General features: G+C 41.4%; 1 protein-coding gene across 6 annotated transcripts in view; it reads left to right on the forward strand.

The window, feature by feature from the left end:
• Positions 1-20,988, forward strand: part of PTPRM (protein tyrosine phosphatase receptor type M) — a 640,041-nt gene that overhangs the window by 371,704 nt on the left and 247,349 nt on the right. For all 6 annotated transcript variants that reach the window (XM_043443664.1, XM_043443666.1, XM_043443661.1 and 3 more), the window contains exons 10-11: positions 5,185-5,386; positions 8,570-8,672. In XM_043443664.1, coding sequence (XP_043299599.1) covers positions 5,185-5,386; positions 8,570-8,672 — 305 coding nt within the window. The remainder of the gene's footprint in view (positions 1-5,184; positions 5,387-8,569; positions 8,673-20,988) is intronic.

Here is a 20,988-nt window from a genome sequence, read left to right on the forward strand (position 1 = left end):
AGGTCTTAAAACTCAGATATAGGTAAGAAGAGGGTTTCCCAAGTGGCCCAGTTGGTAAAGAATCCGCTTGCAATTCAAAAGACATGAGAGATGCAGGTTGATCCCTGGATCAGGAAGATCCCTTGGAGGAGAGCATGGCTATCCACTCCAGTATTATTACCTGGGAAATTCCATGGACAGAGGAGCCTGGCAGGCTATAGGCCATGGGTTGCAAAGAGTCGGACATGACTGGGTGACTAAGCCCAGTACAGCATCAAAATGCAAACACCACAGGTCGAGCCTGGTTAAGGAAGTTTATCAGTGAGTAAGAGCTTCCCTGATAGCTCAGTTGGTAAAGAATCCGCCTGCAATGCAGCACACAATTTCACACAATTTCAGACACAACTGAAAGACTCGCTTTTCACTTTTCCCCAGTGCACAGGGATACATATCCCAGTATTTCCATTGTCCCCACCAACTTTAAATGGCTCTTGATTGCTTAGTGAATAAACTCCTGGTTGTTGGTCATGAGAGTAACACATCAACAAGCATTAGAAAAAAAGAAATCACTCAGTATGTATAAGGTGTTGGAAGAGGACAGACTATCTAAGATCCCCTCCCTCCTCTAGTAGAAGTAAGCAGTCTTGTCAGCAACTAAGTATAGAAAAGAATGAAATGAGGACCACATGTTGCCTCCATGCAGCAGTGCGTGCAGGATTGTCAGGCATGTGGTAAAGAACAGTCTGGACTCGTCAGCTGAAAACATGAGCATTGAAAATCCCTCCAAACCCCCGCCTGGAGAGCTGGGCTCAGTGAGTCAGTGTCCCCTCAAAGGAAGAAAGTCAAAGTGTTAGTTGCTCAGTCATGTCCGATTCTGTGACCTCATGGACTGTAGCCTCTGTTCATGGAATTCTCCAGGCAAGAATACTAAAGTGGGTTGCCATTTCCTTCTCCACAGGATCTTCCCAATCCAGGGATTGAACTCAGGACTCCCGCAATGCAGGCAGATTCTTTACTGTCTGAGCCACTAGGGAAGCCCAATGAGACAGATCAAAGGGTAGAGAGAAGGAGAATTGAGGGGCCTGTTTGGCATCAGTGTTCCAGGCCTCCTGTGGTACCATCCCGGCTGATGTTCATTACTGCTTCTGCCATGATTTTCAACTGGAATGGAAGGAGCTGTGTGTATGGAATTTTCTTTTCCCCATAAACCTTCTGATCCATCACACCTGCTTCTGCTGATACCTTCTTTCCTCCCAACACCTTCCCCTCGTTCTCCTTCTAAGGCACTTCTGCTAATCTTTCCTGCATTTCAGTCAAATTTTGAACTTTTCTCTGAAGTATCCTAGGTTCTTGTGTCCCCTGGAATCAGATTGAACTGTTGCTTCCTCTGATTGCTTGTGCATGCATTGAAGGACCTAGTTAAGGCTGGCCGGCATTGCAGCCATGGTCGGAGATGGTGTGTTATCCCGTTTTGGTTCTCTAGGGTTTGAGACTTAGTCATGAGAGGGGAAGATGATGCTGGAGTGCCTCAGGCACCAACCTGCCAATCAGAAATCACCCAATGTGTGCTCATTCCATCTCACCTAATCTGATCCCACTTGTGTGGTCTGCATGTCACTTTGTTTTCAGCATGGGTTTTGTATGAAGTCCTTGGGTTCACCCTGGAACTTCAGGGTTCTTTCTCAATGGAGGTGTTGTTAGAATCAACTTGGCCCTCAGCCAGAGAAATGGCCAAGTGTGAGCTGAGCCCTGGACTTCCCTCCTGGGAGTCCCTGCTGCCATCCACAGCCTGGTACTTGCTAGGCACTTCCCAGACATGCTGAATGAGCAAATGAAAAAATAAATACCGAAAAGGCACATTACATTTGGGTGCGAGCATGGAGCTGGGTGCCCTTCAGACGTACCACTCAGGCGCTTACTGACCATCAGCTCCTCGCAGGCCATGGAGTTCTAGAGTCAAGTTCACTCTGTTTCCAAGGAACCTTTTTATCCCTGGAATTCAGACTCCCAGGGCTCTGAATGAGTTTTAGGGGGGTCCATGCACTTTCTGACATTTTGTGTCCACTTGGACACAACAGAGTTGCTCTTTAGGGATTTCTCAGATGAGAGAGAGGGTTCACTACTTTTTTATTTTTAAGAGAAGTTTATACATGCATTGTGGTGGCTCACTGGTAAAGGATCCGCCTGCTAGTGCGGAAGACATGGGTTGATCCCTGGGTCAGGAAGATCCCCTGAAGGAGAGCATGGCAACCCACTCCAGTATTCTTGACTGGGAAATCCCATGGACAGAGGAGCCTGGCAGGTCACAGTCCATGGGGTCGCAAAGAGTTGGACACAACTTAGCAACTAGACAACAAAAATGTGCATTGTTATGGGTCAGGGAGAGAGAATTTGTGCTTTTAAATAAATTATTGAGGGGTGTTACCAAAAGAGAGTTAAGAAACCCAGTCTAGCTGATCCTGCAAGGTCATGGCTAGAGGTGAGCCCAAACCCCTCAACCGTGGTAAAACAGCAAGTGAAGCCTTTGCTGTTTGCTTTGCCATTGGCACCAGCAGAGCTGACATCCTCCTCGCTGCACTGTGAGCGTGTCTGTGAGCGCACACCTGCTCTCCCCGGGAGTCCCCAGGAGAACATACACTGAGGGCCAAATATTTATCTATCACAGTGGGATCAAAAAGAATAAGGTGTCACTCTTCAGAAAAAAAGAGACAGTTATATGGAAAGTTCGAATTCCTTTGTCATGTTTAATCACGATTTCAGACCACAAAGAGCTCTTAGAGCACTCCATAAGTTACTGCCGGATGGATGGAGAGGACACCATCACAACTGCTGGGGTTTAGCAGATCCAGAGATCCTCATGCTTGGGAAGGATTTGTGAATACACGGAATGCAAGCTCCAGCTTGAGACAGGGATGGACACGTCTTTGGTTTCAGTCTTGAACTCCCAGCAGTCTCTTTGAAATCATTCCCTTCTTGTTGTTGTTCAATCATTAAGTCATATCAGACTCTTTGTGACCCCCATGGACTGTAAACCAGATTTCTGTGTCCGTGGGATGCTCCAGGCAAGAATACTGGAGTGGTAGTCATTTCCTACTCCAGGGGATCTTCCCAACCGAGGGATCAAACCCACATCTCCTGCATTGCAGGTGGATTCTTTACCACTGAGCCACCAGGAAGGCCATCGTGTTCTGATTAGGCTGTGTCATAACTTCTGGGTTGCATCTCTCCTTAACCCACCAGATTGCTCCCTCCCCCCAGTCAGGCACCACGTTTGAGTCACCATATGAGACCCCAGCCCAGAGCACCGTGCTTGGCACCCAAGAGACATGCAGTGGAGATGTTGTGAATGAGTGAAGTAATGGACTGGGGGGAGTGGCTATGTTGTCACAGCTTAGATCTGCTTTCTCTGGGGCTCTCAGGGTGGGAATCAATGTAAGCAGCTAGGTACACAGAGGTGGCATTGAAGTCACTGGCCAGGAGCACGAGTGGACTCAGTCTTACTCTTGACTCCAAGGAACCTTGAGAAGGAAACCAGTGAGAGGGTTAACAGCAGATCTGCTGCCAGACTCTGATGGTATCGTGCACGGCAGTGATTAATACATACAGCAAACATTTTCTTGCCATTGCTCAGTTGATTCAATCTAAATATTCTCTCAGAGAGGTCTCCTTAATTATAATGACATGGTATAAATATAAGAAGAAAGAATGTCAGTTATCACTTGGTATAATAACAGTGTTAGTGTTCATGCACATAAATTATAAGTAACTTTAACCTATTCGAAAGCAAGAAAAGTGCTCAGTTTTGCAATTTAAAACTTTTGAATATGCTGCATTTAAAAATTATGTCATTACAACCAGGAGAAGTTAGTAATCACCCCGAAAATGCATGTTCTTGAGGAGTTGATGAACTACTTAGAGTCAAATTCTTTCAAGCATCATTTGAAAGGGCAGAATTTAAAGACACCTATGTTATATTTATTTTCACACAATCCAGACTCATCCAGGGTGCTTTGAACACTGTTATGTGATAAACATCATGAAAACTTCCAGAAATGCACTGAGTCCAAAATGGCAGCTCCTGGTCATTTGGGCATTTTAACTTTAAATTTTAGTTAATTCAAGTAAAATGACTCACAGACATAGAAGATGAACCCAAGGGGGTTCATCCCAAGGGGGAAGGGAGACAAGGGATAAATTAGGAGTTTGGGGTTAACAGTGTGTAGGCTCCCCAGATGGCTCAGTGGTAAAGAATCCACCTGCCAACGCAGGAGGCGTGGGTTCGATCCTTGAGTCAGAAAGATTCCCTGGAGAAGGAAATGGCAACCCACTCCAGTATTCTTGCCTGGGAAATCCCATGGACAGAGGAGCCTGGTGGGCTACAGTTCATGGGCTCGCAGAGTCAGACACAACTGAGCACACACTCAGCTTGTTGTTGTTTAGTTGCTAAGTTGTGTACATCAACTATACTTCAGTTTTTTTAAAGGATTTTTTAAAACAGTAATAAAATGAAATAAAATGTTCAGCTTCTCAGTCTCACCAGCCATGGTCCCTTGTGGTTAGGGGCCACCATGCTGAATAGTGCAGAATAGAACCTTCCCATCCTGACTGTCCTATTGGACAGCTTTGCTCTAAAGAAGACAAATGAATAGGACACTTCACAAACACCACAGTCATAACATCAAGAGCTGTTGACGAGCATCTGGGATTTATTTTTGGAGCAGATATCTTTGCCCACATGGAGTAGAACACTTAAAAGTACTGTTGTTCTCAGTAGACAGTAATCCTCTTCAGTGCAAAACCAGACTCTGGCCCCCCGGGTGAGAGATGAGGCCGTCCCCTTGTCGGGTCCTAACTGTTTGAGTTGGTTGTCTATTTTGTTATTTTGTTTTAAGCCATCTGTAATGTAGTTTTCCCATGTGACATTTTGAAAGCAAACAACTTCAAGGTATTAGCTTGAACATGAACTCATTCCTTATGTTCTAATCTACTGGCTTTCAGTTCCTCTGTCTATAAAAGTAATAACTCATAACAGTTTTGGCCAAGTTCCTGTGCCTGTTCCCTGGTCCAGGATTCGAAGAGTCCAAGGGAACAGGAGAGCTTATCATCAGGCATCTGACAATGCATGCATCAGGAGGGTTTATTGGATAAAGACGCCATTTTCGTCTATCTGCCCAGACACTTCATCACATTCTTATTCTCTTACAGATCACCTACAAAGCAGTCAGTTCCTTTGACCCAGAAATAGATCTATCCAATCAAAGTGGAAGAGTTTCAAAACTGGGAAATGAAACCCACTTCCTGTTTTTTGGACTGTATCCAGGAACCACGTACTCCTTCACCATCCGAGCCAGCACGGCTAAGGGCTTTGGACCCCCGGCAACAAATCAGTTCACCACCAAAATATCAGGTATCAGACTTTCATGAGCTTTGTCTTTTATCACAAGTAGCCCTTGAGTACTTTCTCATTCCCGTTGTCAAGTGTGCAATGCTTATCCAAACGTACACATAAATTCATATTTGTGGGCTGTCTTTTCACCTTACTTATAGTTTCCTTTGTAGTGCAAAAGCTTTTAAGTTTCATTAGGTCCCATTTGTTTAGTTTTGCTTTTATTTCCAATATTCTGGGAGGTGGGTCATAGAGGATCTTGCTGTGATTTATGTCGGAGAGTACATACTATCTATGGTGAAACAGATCACCAGCCCAGGTGGGATGGATGCATGAGACAAGTGCTCGGGCCTGGTGCACTGGGAAGACCCAGAGGAATAGGGTGGAGAGGGAGGTGGGAGGGGGGATCGGGATGGGGAATACGTGTAAATCTATGGCTGATTCATATCAATGTATGACAAAAAATAAATAAATAAATTAAAAAAAAAAAACTCAATATTAAAAAAACTAAAAAAAAAAAATTCATATTTGTGAATGTATGAAACTCAGACTCATGAAATTCAGTGAAATGCTACAAATATTTACCAGTCAGGAGCTTCAGATTGTCATCCTGGTTGGGAAGTAGGCACTGATTCAAGAGTGTATATTGGAGAACTTGAATATGAGCAGAAGATCGTGTTCTGAGGACCCTCTGCCCTCTCTGTCCCAAGTTCCCAGAGCAGCAGGGTTGGGAAAATGTCTGTAAGGAGATCTCTCATGATGGAGTGCTCAGCAGAAAGGCAGCTTTACGTGGAGTCCCTTCCCGAAGAATCAGCCTTCCCTGGACCTTCACCATTAGTGGTTTCACAGCCAGAAAAGAGAGGTGACTACAGGCAGTGGGGAGCAGGGGGAGCCAGGCACTTATATCTCATTTCTTGTAAAGACTCAATTATGCCACCCAACAGAAGACGTAACTTGGGAAGTATTTCTGGGCACGTGCGACTGTGCAGAAAATGTCTTTGAGCTTCAGACTAGAGGAAATGGAGTTGCCATCTGGTGTGGGAAATGCAGCAGCCATAAGAACAGTTCCAGGAACATTTTTCTCTTCCATTTTCCCCCTTTGGATCCAAGTGCAGAAGTATTTGAGTTTGGGCTGTGACTAGTTGGGGGTTAGAAGAGCAGGGTGGGGGGTGAGGGAGGTCACTTCTCATCAGTAAGGGTTAGCCAAGTGATAGCCTGATTTTCATGCCTGTTGTCCCTCATCCCTAGTTTTGTGAAAGGTTTTAAGTTTTCCTTTAGAACTGAAGGGAGGAAGATAAACTCAAGTACAGTAAGCATTCTATTAGGTTTTGAGAGAGGAGGGAGGTTTGGAATTTTTATTTTAAGCAGATATAGCTTAAGAGATAACTTTGCATTGTGTAAGAGTTAATTTATGAGTACAAACTTAACTTGAAGTTTAATAGACACTTGATAGTTGACAGAAAGTTTTAGCTCATAAGAGCAATGTAGAGAATTATAAACGAGGAAGAATACTTGGGAGGCTGGGAAAATGACATTAAGTGGTACAAATGGGTGTGTAGAAAGACCATTGGGCATGGAATCAGAAAATTTGAGTCCTAGCTGTTATTTTCCCAAGTACTTATTCTCTAACCTTGATCAAGTGAATTTACCCTGGATGTAAATCAAGATGGTATTAATTTGGTGTATGAATTTATCACGGAGATTTAAAGAGGTCATGTATGCCAATGTATATAGCTTCACATCCCCCTTTTGGGGGTAACTTCTCCCCATGGAAATCCTATCTCCAAGGTTATTATCTTTAAGAGGCTACTCTTTTAGAAACTAATTCATTTTTCCCATTTGTGTTAGATAAAAGTTCTGGTTAGCGTAAGTCTGATCACTCTTAGCTCATCAAGTTCTGCAGCTCTATCCCAAAGCAAAGCCAGTTAACATCTTAATTATGCTGAAAAGGTTCATTAGCAGTAAATATTTGATTTTTATAGTTCAAAAAAGTTTTTATAGTTTATAGACCTCCCATTTTCTACTTTCATGGACCTCCGAGAACTACTCTCTATACAAAATGTGATTTCTGTGCCATGAATTGGAGTTCATTTTTAGTAGAATTTAAGTTAATTTTAGTGCTGAGAAAATCCAATAAATGGACCTGAGCTATAATCCATGTCTTTTACATAAAAGCTTTTTATATGTAAGAGATTTTAGAAACTATTTGCTAAAAATGATCTTTAATGTTCTCATCAGTTATGTAAACCTGAGGGTCTTAAAAAGGCCATGTGCCCTCACCCTCAGCATCACAGCCCTCATGAAATGATATCTCGTGTCCACAGTGATCACAAAATTATTCAAGGGCTCCGTTATCTTGTCATAATTAGACTTAATTTAGAAAACAAAAAATGCCCAGAAATGGCCTTGGAAATAGGATCTGTGCTGCGAAGAGATTGAACGTTTGTAGAATTATATTTGCCCCACTCTCTTTGTCTGTTATCCCTTTGAATTCCCATAATAACCCTACAGGATAATTTCTCCTGTTTTAAAAGATGAGTAATCTGAAACCTCAGAGATAATAATTGTCCCTGAGCTTTCATGCTGGTTGAGACAAAATGCAGCAGAAAGTCAAACCCAAGCCTTTGTTATTTCAATTCAATATCTTTCTCACAGTCATACTTTCCAGAAGAGCCCACAAGTGCTCATTAAGTCCAGCAAGGCCCTCTGACTCCTGAGGACCTCTTCACATCTCCAATGAACCTTTGGGACACAAGAAACCTTGCCTTAGATGGGAGAACTGAAATGATCAGTTTTATGATCTTAGCGATTATTTCTTAAATTTGCATTTAATTTTTTGAGAAAAACATATGTACGTAAAAGCACACAAATTAAACTTATTTTACAATTTACAATATAATTACAATGATGTGCATGAATGTATGGGTGTAATGGCTACATCCATCAAGGGAGAACCCAAATCAATAAACAGAGTCCTAAGTCCCCTCACGCCCCCTCCCAGGTTAAACTCAAGACCAAAGTCAACACATGCTGGTTGTAACAGTTGTCCCTCGTGTTAGGGGTTGGGCAGATATAATAAAGGCTGTTCATGGCAATTTATTAATAGACTAAGTGTACTGTGTTCTTAGTGCTCATTGTAAATGAAAGTAGGAAGAAAATGCAAACCAGAAATCATGGGTCTCCCATCTCCTGCATCTTCCCCAGCGCCCTCCATGCCGGCTTATGAACTGGAGACGCCCTTGAATCAGACGGACAACACAGTGACGGTCCTGCTGAAGCCTGCACACAGCCGAGGTGCACCTGTCAGGTACGGAGTCGGCAAGGGGTTGTCTTAGGTGAAAACCCAAATCAGATGGGTTCGTTTCTCCTGTGTGCCTTCTAGGGATTTGCCGCAGACCTCAGTCAGCATGGAAAACCATGTCCTTCTGAGCTCTAATTAAAAGAAAGGACTGAGGGGAAAGAAGGGGCTTTGATGTGGGTGATCAAGTGTTATGTAAGGAGTTTGATTCTGATGTACGTGGTTGTTCTTTGAAGTTAAGGAACAAAAACCCCAGTCTGTTCAGAGGTGGCTTTCCTCCTAAAAGGTAGTTGCTCTCTGCAGTTTAGTTACCCATGGGCAGATGGTATCAGTGTCCTGAGCTGTATTCCTTAAATAGGCTTTGTGAGTTATTTTTGTCTATTTGTTTTGTTTACATCGAGTTTTAAATCTTTAATCTTTAGTAAACTGACTAATCTCTCCATTGAATGTGTAGTATATGACTATACTTTTTTAAAGAAACAGGTGATTGGAAAGACAGTTGTGAAGTCTTTATTTGAACAGATTTAGGTTTATTACCAACATGTAGACCCCCATTTCTCATCACATGATGATTTATATAGCCAAGAAATTACAAATTATAACTTTTACAGTGAATAAATAAATGTATTCTTCTTAGGAAGGAGCAAAGGAATGCCTGAATAACTCTTGAATATGAACTTGTCATAAGCTCAATAATTTATATAAATGAAATTTCTAGTCGTTTCAGCAGTATTCAGATATTTTGTGCTATCAGAATCGCTTCCCTTCAAAATAATCTATTCCTTTGAATAGCATTCTCCAAGGAAACATTTACATTCACAAATAAGACTGTGTGGGGTTCATTTCCCTGTGCCTTTTGTAGAGTTTTATTTCATTAACCTTCTGAAACCTGGCCGTCTTTGATCACGTTTTCTCTACAGTATCAAAGAGTGAGTCACTGAACTTCCTTCTGCCTGATAAGATATATAAGTTTCAGTTCACAGGCTCAAGATGAAAAATGGACAAGCATTAGTTGATAGAGAGATCAAATTGGGGTAGAAACAGACATTTTTATTTGAAAACCCTACAAAATGGCAGGAGATAATTTTTAATTTACTCTGCTTTCTTAATGTAGTAGCCCCTGTAAGGCATTTCAGATGGCCATTCATAAGTGCAGTGAGTGAGAATGCTCTGAAATATGTAAAAGCTCTCTTCCAGGTGTAAGAAATTATTTCTGCAAGAAAAGCAATGCCACTGACACTACCCAGGCCCTTTGGGTTGATATGTGTGGCCCTGAGGGGTTGCACAAACTGAAAGACCCAGACTCACCCTCATTAGATGTCCGTCCAAGACCCAAGCGTACCTATAACTGCAGGTCAGACATTGTTCACTCCAGAACGCTGAATTATTATTAAAGGAAAATTCACGTTCCAGCCATGGCCTTGAGAACATTGTTTTTCTCTGACCAATTTAAGAGCTGCCCAGACTCAGCAATAACATACCATGAGGACAGGAGTCAGGGTTGTGTCAAAAGGCCTCATGATGACATGAGGGGGCAGAAGTCATTTACTTTCAGAGCCTCCAAACTGAAGGAGGCTGAAATCCTAACCATTTCTCCCACATTCTGTTTTATTCTTACAGAAACTCCTTCACACTTTTTCGGTTCTTGTTGCTTCTTTCTGCCTAACCTTTTCAGTTGAATTGTCATCTGTATCTTTGTGTAGGTCTTTCCAAGTCTTAAGTTTTCCAGTAACATTTCCTTGGGTAATCCATGTTAGTCCTCTCCCCAGAACTCCTTTTCTTGTCTTTCAAAATTGTCAGTTGTGTCCCAAATGGCTATTCATGTTTTCCACTACCTGCCTTGCTAAGACATGCTTTTGTTCTTTTCCTTTACATGTTGGGCTTCCCTGTGGCTCAGATGGTAAAGAATCTGCCTGCAGTGTGGGAGACCTCGGTTCAATTCATGGGTTGGGAAGATCCCCTGGAAAAGGGAATGGCAACCCACTCCAGTACCTTGTCTGGGAAATCCCATGGACAAAGGGGCCTGGCAGGCTACAGTCCATGGGGTCACAAAGAGTCAGACATGACTAAACTACTAACACTTTTGCATTTGTTTTTAGAGACTCTGGAGCCTTACTAGTTAGTTGGAGACACCCTCGGGCTTTTTATTTCTATGTCTATAAAAATACAAATTCAGATGCTGATCAGGGTGTCCAAAATGCAGGTGCCCCATCATTTCATCAGGCCCAGCTCTAACTCTGAGAAGATTTCAGTTTATCTTGTCATATGCTCTTTCACACCTGTCATACCACCTGATTTTCTAAGTTCAGCACTGTTTTGCTTTTATGAAACATCACCTTGTTATTGGCTAACCATTCCTGGAACTGGCCGGGGGTCACTTTGCTTTCTACCTCTATTATGCCTGCTTTCACAATGTTAGCAACTTGAAATGAACAAATTTACTATTTGTATCCATCATGGAAATCTATAATGCTGGAATCAAGATCAATTCTTGTGGCAAACTCTTATGTATCATTATAAAGAAATCCACTACAGATGCTACCATTACTGGAAGGATGCTTGTCTTAAATGGGAAAATTTTATTGGTACAAGTTTAAGAAAGGAAATTATCTCAGACTCACCTGTCAAAAAGATTTTCTTTGCAGAAAAATGAATATTCTCTTCAAGGTATTCATTATTATAGTGCAGCATAATGGGACTGATTATCTATTGAGTAGATGGAAGCCCAATATATCTAGAAAGACTAGTTTGGAAAAAAATTGTCCATAATACTCTCAATCTAAATGGGTTATATGAAAATTTTCAATTTCATTTAATGTTTAGAGAAATAAGAACTCTGATTAGGGAATCAGAGGGACCTAAAATATAAAGCCATAATGTAGATTGAAACATTTGAACACATCTGGAAATTTGCAAAATGCACATGTAATCAAACTGCAATACAAGAAAGCTTTTCCCAAATGGTAAAATAAATATGAGAAGAGGAAATGGAAGTGAACATCTGTTAGCTTTCCTGGATTTTGCGCAGTATTATGTGTTCAAAAGTACTGTCATTGTGTGATTGCAAAGAACCCATTCTTTCGATTGATTTGATTTTTCTTTAATCCATATTCATTGGTGTTGAAAATTTAGTCATACTTCACTGAGGCACTTCACTAAGTGAGGTGGTTGTATATTGATTCCACTACAGACACTCAACTTGCTTAATGCAGATTCTTGAAATTGCACTAAACTCTCAGTGTAAGTGATTGTTGTCTTTTTATTGATCAACACACCAGCTCTGTCACATAAAATTATTTAAATCCCAAGATGGCCAGGAAGAACACAGAGTCCATCATTCCAGCTGGTAAACAGGCACCCAGGACAGAATTTTAATGTCCATTCATGGATTCAGTTTTTTTTTCCTTTAATAAGACAAGGAAAAGCTTCATTTTCTTTTACTCATTTAGAATCACCTCCATTCTCTGTCTTCTCCTCTCCACTGTTTATTACATGCAGACACAGTCCAACAGAGAAAACCCTTCTAATCTGGCAGTAAAAGAGCAACTCTAAATAAAGAATGAGTTGTACACAAAGTGTTGTGCTTTTCTTGCACTGACAAAAGTTCTGTCTGTGATTTTACTCCCGTGATGTATGTGTTTGTATTATAATCTGCTCTGTGCAGTAACCCTCATTAATGATGTTTTATACCTTCTAATGGGCTGTAGCTTGAGACTCAATCACGTTGTTGTAATTCAAATGACTCTCATTTTTGTTCTTTAGGCATTGTTGCTTTAATTTGTTCATAAATGTTTTGGAGCTCTGTGTCTTCTTAATTAAAACTCAGAGCTTGAATATGTTAACTAATTAAATATTTTGATATTCATTTCAGTGAAATGTTCAAAGATTACCAAATCATTCTTTGATTCATTCATTCAGGAGAAACTAGTGAGTGGGGAAAGCATCTATTACAGTTGTGAGTCTGCAGGGAGATAGGGAAGGAGGGCAGAAATCACATCAGCAACCAGGACATTAACACTGAGGCTGAACTGTGTGAATGTAATTTTAATTCATGGCAGCAACTTTGTTCTTCTAATAAAGAGAAAGCCCCAATTTTGTTGTTGTTGTCATTGAAGTATAGTTGATTTACAATGTTGTGTTTAATTTCTGCTCTACAGCAAAGTGACTGTTATATATATGTATAACTTTTTCAGATTCTTTTCCACTATGGTTTATCATAGGATATTGAGTATAGTTCCGTGTGCTACAGAGTAGGACCTTGTTTATTCATTCTGTATTAACACTTTGCATCTGCTAATCCCAACCTCCCAGCCCATCCCTCCCCACCCCCTAACCCCTTGGCAACCACGAGTCTGTTCTCTATGTCTGTGAGTCTGTTTCTGTTTCATAGATAAGTTCATTTGTGTCATACTTTAGGTTCCGCATATAAGTGATATCACATCGTATTTATCTTTTTCTTTCTGACTTACCTCGCTTAATATTGTAATCTCTAGGTCCACCCTTGTTGCTGCAAATGGCATTGTTTCATTCTTTTTATAGCTGAGTAATATTCCAGTATATCCATACCACATCCTTCCTCTTTACCCATTCATCTATTGATGGACCTTTGGGTTGTTTCCATGTCTTTAGCCCTGATTATTTTAATGCTGTGCATTGACAGTCATTGGAGACTTGTATGTGGTTGTCCTCTCAGTTGAATGCTTCCTCAACAGATAGGTTTAAAAAGCAATTTGTGAATAGTTTCTGTTGTTGAGAATTGGGGCCAAAATCTTAAAGCAAGTAGGAACTTCATTGCATTAAGAATAAAGAAGAGCAGAGGGCATAAGGAATCGAAGGCATATTGTGCCTTCCTTTTTCAATGTGTGTTCTAGTTAATTAAGATTTCAAATGAGATAGGAAATATTTCTTGCTAGTCACAGGCAAGCCTAAATGCTTTATTCATCCAGACCACTTCTGATTTAAAAACGAAAAACTTGCATCATGTAATAGCTGCAGTTTCATATAGAAGTCAAAAATTTGTTTATTTTTGTATAACATGTCCAGATTTTGGTTAGACTGGTTTTGCCTTGTATTTGTCATCATGGTAGACTGCAAACGTGTGCTGTTTTCATTCACTCCTGTCCTTTATCCTCATGCTGTTTTGCCTTACATAGTAAAGTAGTAAACATGTACTGATGTTTAAGGCTTGTTGTTAACTTCTGATGTTTATTTTTTACTCATATTACTCATCAAGGGCTTCCCAGATGGCACTAGTGGTAAAAAAAAAAAAAAAAAAAAACAACGCCTGCCAGTGCAGGAGACATTAGAGACATGGGTTCCATCCCTAGATGAGGAAGACCCCATGGAGGAGGGCATGGCAACCAACTCCCGATCCCATGGACAAAGGAGCCTGGCGGGCAGCAGTCCACAGTATCGCAAAGAGTCAGACATGACTGAGCATGCATACACTCATCAAATATTCTTTTGTAATAAATTAGGTAGGAAATTTTAAATGCATTAAAGGATGCTATTTTTCTCATTATAGAGCTCTTCTCCTCTGAAAAATCCACTCTTAGTCTTAAAAGAAGGTGAAGAACAAATTTTTATTCCATCGAGAATAAAGAGGCAGTAGAGCAATTGGATTTATTTAAAGAAAATGTGTTCCATTTCTCAAACGTGTTCCATTTGATCTCGGTGCTATATGGGAAATGAGCTTTATTCTCCTTGTGGGCCTGCACTCACGTCTCCCACTGGGTATAACACGGCAGTTTTTGTTAAAGGGACTCAATGTGAGAGCCCCAGTGAGTGTGTGACACCTGCCTACTCGGATGGGACGGTGCAACTAACCTTGTCAGTAAGAGGAAAGAAAGAGGCCATTATTACTAACAGAAGGTGTGAGATAATCACACACTTGGTTCTAAGAAGTTGCCTGTCTTAGGAATTGCAGTTGTTGGCATGTGATTGACTATGGTTTAGAAGTTTGATGTTAGGAAGTGTGGACTAGATCTTTCTTAATTTTTTTAAAGCAGCAGCAGTCTGTGTGATTGTCTCCCATTTCTAAGTCCCGGGAAAGACCTTATCTCTCTGCTGTCACCACCTTCTTGGACGCCTTGTTCTCTTCCCCTTCACACAAGAAGCCTTTGAGCATTTCAACATTCTAGGCTTCTTGTAGAGATTAAATGAGGTAATATTTTTCAAAACTCTTCAAACGGAGCTTTGCACACACTTAATGCTGTGTAAGTACTTTTTCTTGTACTGCTACTCTTCAGACTGTAGCAGTAAGTGGTTCGAGTTGTTGCTTTTCAGAAGACCAGCCTAGACCTCTAAGTTTTCCTTTGTTTGTCTTATTCTCTTTGAAACTGTTATCACAAAAATCTGATTTGACATGAAAAATAAGAATTCCGTAGCTGTCTCTATCAATAACTTCTAAGAAGAATTCCTATGAATTCTGATCTCTCTACTGCATTTTACAGTTTGATTGCCTCTGGCTACCTATTTATTTCTGCCTTTTTGAGTTTTGAGGAATTGATGCTATAAATAGGTAATGAACTGTCCCCCAAATGTACAACAACTCTTTAAAAAGGTTAGGGGTTTCCCTCTTGAACCCTGAGTCATTAGCTAATTACAGTCTTTATCAGCTCTACTGAATAAACTTAACCGTAAAACAGAAGGAATCCTGTCTTCTGTTTTGTTGTTCAGTTGCTCAATCATGTCCAACTCATTCTCTTCTTATTGTTCAGTCTCTGAGTCCTGTAAGACTCTTTGTGATCCTGTGGACTGTAGCCTGCCAGACTCTTCTGTCCATGGTATTCTCCAGGCAAGAATACTGGAGTGGGTTGCCATTTCCTTCTCCAGGGATCTTCCTGACCCAGGGATTGAACCCACGTCTCCTGCATTGGCAGGCAGACTCTTTACCGCTGAGACACCTGAGAAGCCCATAGAATGACTTATCTAAAAGTCAAGTTCACTATATGCCAAACCGACAAAGAGTCAACGAGACAATTAACTTGCTTGGCTCAATGGAATCTGATGTTCTGTGTACCCTCAAAGAATCTGCTTGTCCCTTCACTCTCTTAAAAGAAAGGTCTTTGTGATTCACTGGGCTGGCCTGATCTGGGGATGGGAAGTGTGTTATACTTACAGAGGGTTGGGGTGGCCGGATGGGAGGAGAGGAAGGGAGATGGGGCTGGATCAGGTGACCTCATGCTCCACACCAGGGGGTGAAGATGCAACTGCTGGGTTGTGAGCAGCCATCCAGGGATTTACATAAGGAAAACGTGTAGGAATGATCAGCCGGAGCCTGGAGGGCAGGTTAGCTGGGCAGGATGAAGGGCAGATGTGACAGAGGAGGTGTACCTGGGACCCCCAGCCCTGCCTGGGTTCCTTTCATCCACCCAATCAAGATACTGCTGACCCTTAGAGCAGGGCTCTTGTAAATGCCAAACGCTAATTCTCATTAGGAACAGGACTTTGGGGAACCAAAAACATTTAGTTTTTCAGAAGAAAAAAAAGAGAAAGAATGTATCGCCTAATCAGGCTGATTGGTGATATTAATAGTTTAAAGTATTATTGAAGTGAATAAAAACTAGCTCAGCCATGACTCGGATAATTTACTGGAAATTACATATCGTTTCCAAATATTTTTTAGACCTCAATTTCTGTAAGCACCAAATAGGCGGCATGATTAGTCCCTCTTACTCAAAAGAACCTTCTGGATCATTCTGTTTTTGCTTCTCTTTACATTCCCTTTGCTGTATCACCCTGATGCCTTTGCCCTGAGCCTGTGCTTGGCACTTTGGGGACAATTATTGAATGTTATACATGTTGGGATGTGTTTCAACGCCTGTGAATGAATGAGGCGCAGTGTCTTGCTTACTGAAAGCCAGAGCGCAGAAGGAATGAATGCTCCAGGACGCTGAGCGAATGCATGTGGCTAACTCTTGACTGGAGGCAGGGAAGACTCAAGTTTTTGATCACACTATTTCTCTTTTTTTTTTTTTCATTCCTATGCCCAGAGGAACCCATGCTTGTCTCTGCAAAGATAAATGTCTGAGGTTAGAGCTACAGGTTACATGAAGGCCCTTGAATGTTGTTTCTAGTGGAGGTCATACATTATACATGACCACCTCCCTGGAAGTGAGGTCAGTAGCACTTTGCACCCCCTTCCCACGCTGACCAGGACCCCAGAAGCCCCCCATTGGGGGAGGGAGGCAGATGTACAAGTTGAAGTCACTGTCCACTGATGATAGAGAAAGTTACTTGCTGTTTCTTCCCCCTCATCTATCTGGACCACAAGTAAATCTTACAGACAAATCATTTAAAACCCATCTCAGTTGTAAACCTAGAGACCCAGAGGTTGCAAAAGCCTTGACTTGAACAACTTAGCACCTGATTGACGAATCTCAGCACTGATCTTCCACTAGCTCTCAGCACTGCTGATCTTCCTAATCACAATTATTGATTCCACGGAATTGAAGGGATGGGTTTCCAGACGTGTTCCCAGCTAAGACTGAGAACCTTTGAGAGATAGGATCTTGGACATTTTGACAAAGACTGACTGATCTCATTAAAGATGCCTCGCTTTCATTTTTTTAAGTGTTACAATCACATAAGGGCTTCCGAGATAGCTCAGTTGGTAAAGAATCTGCCTGCAATGCAAGAGATGCCGGTTTGATTCCCTGGTTGGAAAGGTCCCCTGGAGAAGGGATAGACTACCCACTCCAGTATTGTTGGGCTTCTCTGGTGGCTCAGAAGGTAAAGAATCCACCTACTGTCTCACCATCCTAGCACTGTGACTTGAACATAAAGATGCTTCATAGATATTTGGTAAACAGATAAATGAATAATTGGCCAATGTTGGTGCTCAAATTTCTTACAACACTTGGCACTGTTACAAAAGGCAAGATTTTCACCAGACTAATAACCTCGGAGAGCTCTTACTGCTTCTCACTGAGCAGGATATATACCGACACTGGACAGGAAACACTATAAAGAAACGCAAAGAAATGAAAAAATGGGACACAGAGAGAGAGGGAGACCTGGGTTCAATCCCTGAGTGGGGAAGAATCCCGGACACCCCAGTCCAGTATTCTTGCCTGGGAAATCCTGTGGACAGAGGAGCCTGAAGGACTACAGTCCATAGGATTGCAAAGAGTCAGACATGACTGAAGCAACTAAGCACGCACACACACATAATCCCATAAATGCCTGAGAAAAGATTACAGGTTCGAAGAGACTGATAAAGTCACTCTCCAGGCAGACAGCAAAAGCCAGTCCAGGGAGCCGCTGGGAGCTTTGGGCTTTGGGAGCCCAGGGTCCACTGAAGAGGACCTGATGGCTGTCCTCAGGTGTCAGCACCTTGTGATCCTGTGGGTGGGGGTAAGGGGCATAGCCATATAATAAGAACAGGTTTTGTCATTGTCCTCAGCAGAGAACATTTGCTCAACCAGCACTTCTAAATATGCACAGTGTAATTGTTTATGATGAGAACAGCAAAGCACAGGAACATGCTGACGTGCCTCCTATTTCGCCAGAAACTACTTTCTTAAGTCTGTTATTACATTATGCTTGTGATGGTTACCCGTACATGGTTTTCAGCCTCTTCCTTTAAGCAACACTTCATTCTTCAATCTGTTAGATATAGAATGATTAGGGAGCATTGTTCATTTTTCCCATATCATCATATCCCTTTGGAGTTGTTCTCTGTGTCTTAATTTTTCATTTCTCTGCGTTTCCTTATAGCGTTTCCTGTCCATCGTCGGTATAGGTCCTGCTCAGTGAGAAGCGGTTAAGAGCTCTCTGAGGTTATTAGTCTGGTGAAAATCTTGCCCTTTGTAACAGTGCCAAGTGTTGTTAAGAAGTTTGAGCACCAACACTGCCAATTATTCATTCATTTGTTTACCAAACATCTATGAAGCATCTTTATGTTCAAATCACGGTGCTAGGATGGTGAGCAAGCTGTACAATGAGTTACTGAGGCCATGTGACAGAGGAGGAAACCCAGCAAGGAAATCAGGATGTGCTGTTTAAGCTGAAACTCAAAGGAGTTGCAGGAAGTGACCAGTCAGGACTGGAAGACCACTGTAGGTTCTCTGAAGAGAGGAGCAGCCCATAGAACGGCCTAGGGTCAGAGAAAGTAAAGAGGTGTAGACAGTGGCCATCCCAGAAAATACAATTAAAACTGCATACGCAGTAAATGAAGTTTGACCGGCACTCAAGAGTATTAATTAGATTTATGAATTTAATGTTGGAAGTGAGCCTTTTCCTGGGCTAATCATTATGTAAAATGTATGTAAATGTAATAGGAAATGCAAAAGGGTCACAAAATGATTTTCATAATTTACTTTCTGAATATCCTTCAGTACCTCAAACCTAATTAAGTGTGCAATAGATGTTTATTGAATTGAACCTCATCTTTTCCTTGTGAGCAGAAGTCATTATCACTGACGCCTTTATAGATGAGAAGCTGAAGGTCTCAAACCTCCTTTTAACTCATTGAACATATAAGGAAGAAGAGGATTTTAAATTTATATTCTCATCACTAAATAAAAGTTAAGTACTACACTCTTCCGTAGAGTACAGAAGCATAAAAAAAAAATACCCTGCTTTTACCCTTGGATCAATCATATTGTTATTAATAAGATTATATTCAGAAGGACTACTTCAAAGAAGTCATTGTTTAAAATACACATTTTATTGGAAGGTCACTAGAATCTCACATGCCTATTCTGAAACCTTTGAGACTTCTCCTCTTCTCACTTTGTGGGGTCACTGACACCCCTCACTTTCTCCTTTTCTTTCCATCCCCCCATAGGTGAGAAAGAGGGTTAAGAGGTAGGCGAAATGGATGAAGAGGGTCGGCTACGTGGTGATGGATGATAACTGGACTTGTCCTGGTGATCACTCTAGAATGTGTAGAGATGTTGAATTTTAATGCTCTGCAGTGGAAATCTATATTCCAAAAAGCTGGGAACCATAAAGAATTATTACAAAGAATTCTCTGAAAACAAATAATTCTCATCAAAGTCAACTAAAATGTAATGAAAACTTTAAAAATTAATTTATTACTAGCTTTTTTTTTTTTAAAAAAAGAACACTCACATGGACCAGAAGTCTTCGGGTTGCACCTGGGCTGCATTGTTTACTTTTTTTTTTTTTTTTGCATTGTTTACTTTTGTGTGATCTTGGGCATCCTGTGAACTCTGAGTCTTTCTTTAGTTCTGAAATTGGAGTCCAACACACGGCCCATCCATCTCATGACATTGTCATAAAGATTATTACAGGTGGAAGTTCTTTGTAAGCTGAAGTGCTGAGAAAGTGTAAAACTGTAACATCAGAATTTGCTTAGCAGAAATATTGACCGGATTGGTGTTCAGTTTTTATTCCCTTTTTTTTTCTTGCTTTTGGTAGTATGCCTAAAATTTCTCATCATTACTGCCTTTAACTTTTATACCAGTATACACGATTATCACTTAAGTAGGATCTGTGTTTTAAAGGAAACCTATTCTTTGACAGTAAGCTGATGGTCATTGAAAGAAATGTGTGTGATCATTCTGTAAAATTATCAAAGTTTTAGAAGACCTGTGGTTCCATCAAAACCCCACAGTGATGAGAAAGAATTGTTGGTTGGAGTAGTTACAAACATGGGCCCTTTCCTGGGAAGGAAGGTGTAGAAATGTTCAGAATCATCAAATGTGCAGCCAACTCTGGCATGGAGTTTGGTGACCCTGGGTTTAGATCCTGGTGTTTATATGCCCCATGATCTTGGGCAAGTGGCACAACTTTTCTGTCTCATTCTCCCCCTGAAGTAGATGTGAGTGAGAACGTCCACCTCCGAGGGCAGCTGGGAGGTGAATGACGGGAAGCAGAGCTCTCAGGACAGCGTCTAACACAGACATCCTCTGCTCATTGTAGGAAAGCTCTTCTTATAACTGTTTATGCTATTCTGGTCTGTGAAGACGTCATGTCTTATAGACAACAGAGCAGCCCCTTGTCTTCTGCCTGTGTCGCAGGAAAGCTTCTAAGTCCCCGTAAAATACTCCTGAGCCTCAGTGATGATCTGACGGGAATAATAATTATGATAATAAAAAATGAAGCATTATTGTGACTTAGATGGAGCAGCTATAATGTGTCAGACCCATGTTTGGTCCTTTATGAAATGATTCTAATCGTCAGAGCAGACTTCCTGCTCAGATGCCCGCGCTCCATGCACAGATAAGGAACTGAGGTCTGGGGTTGCGGGGGGAGCGGTTTTGACAGCCATTCTCTCTCTGTACAACACTACGTGGCCTGCACGGCGCCTCCTAGGAGCCGTCTGCACCACAAACATCATCCCAGCAGGATCTCT

Source organism: Cervus canadensis, chromosome 23 (assembly GCF_019320065.1).
Source record: "Cervus canadensis isolate Bull #8, Minnesota chromosome 23, ASM1932006v1, whole genome shotgun sequence".
NCBI classification, from domain to species: Eukaryota; Metazoa; Chordata; class Mammalia; order Artiodactyla; family Cervidae; genus Cervus; species Cervus canadensis.